At 51.8% G+C, this 6,000-nt stretch overlaps 1 protein-coding gene and 1 long non-coding RNA gene across 2 annotated transcripts in view; one reads left to right on the top strand and one right to left on the bottom strand.

Annotated features, from left to right (window-relative positions):
• Positions 1–655: 655 nt before the first annotated feature.
• LOC142017869 (uncharacterized) lies at positions 656–4,389 on the bottom strand. The gene is made up of 3 exons (XR_012646626.1): positions 4,272–4,389; positions 3,109–3,243; positions 656–2,913 (listed from the first exon to the last, which is right to left on the bottom strand). It is a non-coding gene; the product is annotated as an uncharacterized LOC142017869 (long non-coding RNA).
• A 567-nt stretch (positions 4,390–4,956) lies between these two features.
• The window catches only part of NRDC (nardilysin convertase), a 44,692-nt gene continuing 43,648 nt past the window's right edge, over positions 4,957–6,000 (top strand). Inside the window, exon 1 of the mRNA XM_075002490.1 lies at positions 4,957–5,349. Within this exon, the coding sequence (XP_074858591.1) occupies positions 5,003–5,349 (347 nt within the window). The 5' untranslated portion in view covers positions 4,957–5,002. The remainder of the gene's footprint in view (positions 5,350–6,000) is intronic.

Below are 6,000 nucleotides of genomic sequence, written 5' to 3'. Positions count from 1 at the left end.
CACAGGTGCCCTGGAATCCTGTGAAGACACAGTTCTGTGGCCCCTGGGGACCTTCCTATGGTTCCTTTGCCATGTCTGAGATCCTAGTTTAATTCCTTTGTGATATGTCTCTAATCCCAACTTCAATTCCCTGATCCCATTGGGAACCTTACTTGGATTTCCTAGTACAGTCTGCACTGATTCATGGGCTCCATATGGTGCCCTGGAAAACACAAGCAAACCCAACCCATGGTATTGCAGAAACAGAACCAAACCAAACAGTGATGGGTTGGGTCACACAGATCGGCTTGAAACCGTCATCTGATGGGGTGATCGTATCGCTGAGCCTGCCTACCTGCCCTCTGTCCTGCTGTGCCTAAACCTCTGACCTAACCCGGTAAAGGCACAGAGTTGAGGTCACAGCCCACAGCAAAGCAACACAGATGCAGAGAGCAAAACAGCGCTGAAAAGGCTCACTTTCAGGGACTTGGTATGATACCCAGGTGCGCAGCCCTAGTGGGAGCAAAACCTCATGTAAATCCATCTTGCTCTGCATAAAAGTTTTATACAGTGCAAACGCCTGCTATTCACCCGCTTTATCAATGAAAGACAGACATGCCCAGCTGTTGCCCCCCATCCCAGTAACAATTATTTACACTGGGTTTAATAATAAGCTAACAGTGATTTTATTACATATAAAAGTAGGATTTAAGTGGTAACAAGTGGTTACAGCTCAGCGTGAGTTACCAAGTAAAATAAAACAAAACACAGCAACTAAATTTAATATCCTAAAAAGCTATTTACATGCCATTTCTTATCCTAGCAGTAATTTTAATCAACTTACTCGCAAACCAGGCAGTCTCCTAGTTTGGGTCTGATCCCTCCCCCTCTTCAGTCTTGGAGCATGTCTACATTTCTAGGTTTTGTCACTAAACATCCCTTTTTGGTGACAACACTCATAGTGTTCACACTGCAATGCGGGAAATGCTCAGTTTCAGTGACAAAAAACTTCCAATTCCACAAGGGACTTTTTTTTCTTTCTTCTTTCCTTTACTGTTGACAATTATGCGGTGTGTACTACAAGAAGCTTTTCACTGCCTTTATTGATCAGCAGGATGTTCCCCACAATGGCTCAAAAAGCTGCTCTGGGTAGCACTTTAAACTCTGCTGCCCTGCAGTAAATAATTTGCCCTTCCCCCTACAAGCCCCAGGAAATTTAAATTCCACTTTTTGCTGGGGGATGTGGCACACTATGCTCTCTTGGTATTGTCCCAGCTGACCATGGATGGCTATCCCTCCAAATGTGCTCCTGCTGGGACCACTGCAGAGCTCTTGTTGGGGCTTATCAGTGCAGTTGCAGCGGTAGGGCACACAAATGTAGGAGAGTAGCTTGACTTCTGTGAACTTCACATAGCCGTGCATGGCTAGATGTTATGTCCAAGCAAGGTGGTGATACACACTGATATGTCAATGGAATCCTGCAGAGAGATGCTGTGGAAACTTTGGTTTGTATTTGATTTCTCTCTTACAGCTTCCAAGGTGTCGCAGGGGTATTTCTCCCCTCCATCCTCCCATGGCACGACACACTCCCATACCCTTCTTCAGTTAGTGTTGCAGGAACCAAAGTGGCACATAATTGGGCTGCATAAGAAGGACAACACTGGAGAGCGTCCAGAGATCCCTGGTCTCCCTGTTTACTCATGAGTGAGATATCAGAGAGATCAGAAAAAGTGATATCCATCTGTGGAGAACTGTGGCCTCATTAAAATTATTTCCGTGCAAACCTGCTGCACAAACCGGGACTGTATTTTCTTCTGCTCCATACACACACCTTTATTTTGCCTTCCCCCCAACGTCACCATGTTTACAGTCTCAGGATAGCTGTGTTAATCTGTAGCGTCACAAATAACAAGCAGTAGCATCTTTGGCTATGTACAGATTGCCAAGAACTGTTGGCAAAAGATATGCAAATTATGCAACACATTTGCGTATGTCCTGTCGACAATTCTGTTGGGAGAGGCTTTCCCAACATTTGGCCTGGCCACATGGAGTCAAATGTCAGGAAAACCACCTCTGCCGAGACATCTCTGTCTTCCGCACTCCATCACAAAGAAGGGATGTTGGCAGAACACTCCCAAAGCAGCAGACTTGTTGGGAGATCTCCAGTCTCCTGACAGAAGCCTGCAGTTTAGACATAGCCTTAAAGCCTAACAAATTTATTAGGTCATAAGCTTTCATGGGCTTTTGTTAGTCTCTAAGGTGCTACAAGGCTGCTTGTTACATGTTTACAGTGCTTACAGAGATGTGTGTGTCTTGCAAGTGCACGTGGAGGAGTGGCTGCTGATGTTGAAAAAATGCTTGTAACTGAAATATTTCAACCTTGAACAGAATTTAACAATCCCGCTTTTGTTACATTCTATGATGCAAATGAAAAGTCGAGAACTCAAAACTTCTGCTGACAGAATGCATCAAATAAGGAGGAGACTAAAGCAAAGTAGGAAGGATCTTCTCAGGGAGATTCTGAACCACTCCTCAGTTGAGGCACAAAAAAGGGAGGAGTGAAAGCCAAGATAGGAAAGATGCCCCTGAGTGCAGGATGCAGATTACAGAGGTGCAAAACAAGATGCTCAAGTGTTTGTTTAAAACATAGTGAGCAGCATATTTCCCAGAGTCACAGTTCTCTGCAGCAGAATGCAGTTTACTGCCCTGCATGCTTGCAGAAGTGCAGCCTCAGTGGTAGACTTCTCCACTCTACACTGATTTGCAACAGACCAGTTGCGTCACCAGCTTCCACGCAGCAATTCCCCATTCTCCTCCACTGAGAAGGCAGTTCTCATTTGGGTGCCCTTTTGATGCAGTTTGGGGGCACTGATATGGATCTGGCCTAGCCTTGAGGAGAAATGCTGTCAGGAACTTCAGATTGGGCACCAGAGCCTGTGAGAGAGAGGCTGTGCTGGACTTATATGCCATATGGGAACTGACAGAGTGATAGGGTGCCCTGCTTCCCCCAGCCCCTGGCTCTCTGACACCACACAGTGGCTGGGCATCCAGGTTCTGGTCAGAAAGGGACCCAGGTAGCTCTTGACCAGGCCATTAAAGGTCTGGTTGTGGTACGGGCAAACTACCTACCTCCATGCAGCTCCCAGAAGTGGCCAGCATGTCTCCAACTTCTAGGCACAAGGAGGCTACTACCCCACCCCTTGTGCCAGCTTCACAGCTCCTGTTGTCTGGGAACAAAGCCAATGGGAAGTGTAGGGGCAACTCCTGTGGGTGAAGGCAGAGCACAGAGTCATCTGGCCACTCTCAGACCTAGGAGCAGAGTGACACTTCACTGCTTCTGGGAGCCGTGTGAGGTAAGTAAGCGCTGCCCACACCCACCCCACTGCCCCAGCCCTGCATCCCTCCCACACCTCAAACCCCTTACACCTGACCCCACTCTAGAGCCCACAATCCCAGCTGCAGCCCCCTGCATCCCAACCCCACCTACGTCCAGAGGCCCGTCCCATGCCCAAAGTACCTCCCTGAGCCTTTTCCCTTCACCCTCTCCCAAGCCCCAACCCTCTGTCCCAGCCCAGAACCTCCTCCCATACTCTGAACCACTCATGCCCCAAGCCAGAACCTTCCCCCAGCCCCAACCTCTAGCCCCAGTTCAGTGAAAATGAGAGACAAAGCGGGGTAGAGCGAGTGACAGAGGGAAGAGGATTTGGCCTCAGCGAAGGGGCAGAGCGGAGCATTCAATTTCTGCAAATAGGAAGTTGGCAGCCATAGTTCCCCCCTTCCTTAAACTGAATTACCAGAGTCCATTTCACACTGCTGCAGCCACGTACTCTGTGTTGCCCCCAACCCCACTCACAAGCCAGTGCTAGCCATCATATGGCATTGGTAAAATCTTGCCATGGAGATCGCCATATAATCCCAGGAAGGATGGGGAATGGGGAAGGGCAGCTCTGTCTAGACACTGCACATTAAAAAGTAAGGTCGCTAGGTCCCTGCCTGCCTACGGTCCCTGGGGCTCCAAGAAGCAGTAAGCAGGTCTCTGTGGCCCCTGCGGGCAGGGAGGCTCTACACCCATCCCGAGCACTGGCTCTGCAGCTCCCATTGGCCAGGAACCTGACAGCAACTTCCCGTGAGCTGCAGTAAGTGTTTCACAAACTCCACATATCTCCTGTATCAGCCTGGAGCTTCCTGTTAAACCCCAACCCCCTCATCCCCACCCCAGCACCCTCAGTTCTCCGAACTCCTGTCCCAGCCCGGAGCCCCTCATCCCCCACCCCGACACCCCCAGTCAGCACCTCAGCTCTCAGTCCCTCGAACTCCAGCCCTCGCCCCTCATCCCCGCCCCAGCTAGAGCACTCAGGCTCCTGGCCCAGACGTCCTATCGAAAGCGAGGGTGGACGAGAGTGGCCAGAAGGCGGGGCATGGAGCGAGCCGGGCGGGGCTTCGGGAAGGGGCGGGGCACAGGGTTCGGTTTGAGGGGCTTAGAACGTTGGCAACTCGATTTCCCCCTCTCACATTCTAGCCCTCGAATCTTCTGAGCTCTGATTGGTGCCACTGGGACCGTGAGACACTTCGTAGAACCAATGGGTAGAAAACCACCGCCTCCAGACTGGCTGTTGGAAGAGTCCAACGCACGACCGAGGAAATAGGCGTAATTAATCAGACTGGGCCCTGAAAAGGAGGCGGCGGGGAGTAGCCGCACTAATTCCCGCCAGGAGCCTGACCAGCAGCTCCATCCATCGATCTTCTTCGCAGATTTCTTGCTTTTTTCCTTCCCAAATCACAATGGTTTACCCAGTCCTTACGCCACAGGCGACCTTTCCGCCAGTCAGAGGTGTGCTGGTCCGGCTGAGGCTACGATTGGTTCATCCTGGCCATGTGATCTTGAAGTCGTTCGCTGAGTGGCTGGTAGGGGAGGCCTACGTGAGAATGGTTTTTCGCAGCCGGTCTCGGTGTGAGTGAGGCGCCGCGCCGCTGAGGGGCGGAGCTCGGGCGAGGCCCGGCGGCAGGCGGAGCCTGGCGGCGGATGTGGAGGGCCTTTGGCACCCTAGCGCGGAGCAGGCCGGGAAAGAGACTTGCGGCGGAGCGGGCCTTCCGAGGCGTCGCTCGTGGCCGCCTCGCGCGAGTCGTCCCGCGGCCGCCCCTGCCCCTCAGCCAGCAGCCGCGGAGCTCCCCCGCCATGCCCGGCAGGAATAAAGCCTCGTGCAGTTGCCCGGACCTGCCCTTGGGGCAGCAGGTCGGCGAGGGCGGCCGGGACGCTAAGGGCCGCCTGCTTCAGGAGGCGTCTGAGGAGGAAGGCGGAGACCACAGCGCAAAGCCCAATCTGGGGGACCCCGACGTTGTCAAGTCCCCTAGTGACCCCAAGCAGTACAGGTGAGGGGCCGACCCTGGCAACCCTGCGACGGGGGGAATGGTCCCGCCGGCAGTATGCGGGGAGCTAGTCCCAATATACTGGAGACAATGGGGAACCAGGCAGCCTTCATTGGGGGACCTGCCAGTGGGAACTTGAGAGGGCTCTGTGATGCGGGAGGTGCAGGGGCATGAGTGAGCTAAGGGTTTTGTGTGCACGTTTGATTGCACCTAACATCGACATTTTAACCCGTAATTTTCACCTAGTCAGCAGGTGTTTAGAAACCAGCAGTTGAACCCGAAATTCCTCACGTTTGGACTTATTTTTCTGAGTTACTGGAGTTAACGGTCATGTCTGCTGCTCAAGGGAAAGAAAGGGGGAGCTATGGGAAGAGACAGTAGGGAAAGGGCCCTTTTCTCTGCATTTAGCAAAGTTGTTTTGTCTGTTTTCATCAACGTTTTTGTGATAGTGAGAGGGGTATTGGATGAAACACAGGCAGGAAGAATGCTTTGAGGAAAGGTTATTAGATTTACAGGAAAACGGGAAGACCTGTGGGAGAGGGAGTGAACAAGTGACTTGAGGGAGGGAATGGGAGCAGTGTTTCCTCTAATTTTTTCCATCAATGTTCAGAATAAATTTTGTTACATGTGCCAAAGCATGTGTATGGGCACCAC

The sequence above is a fragment of the Carettochelys insculpta genome, chromosome 9 (genome assembly GCF_033958435.1).
Source record: "Carettochelys insculpta isolate YL-2023 chromosome 9, ASM3395843v1, whole genome shotgun sequence".
NCBI classification, from domain to species: domain Eukaryota; kingdom Metazoa; phylum Chordata; order Testudines; family Carettochelyidae; genus Carettochelys; species Carettochelys insculpta.
This window is presented reverse-complemented; position numbering and strand designations above follow the sequence as displayed.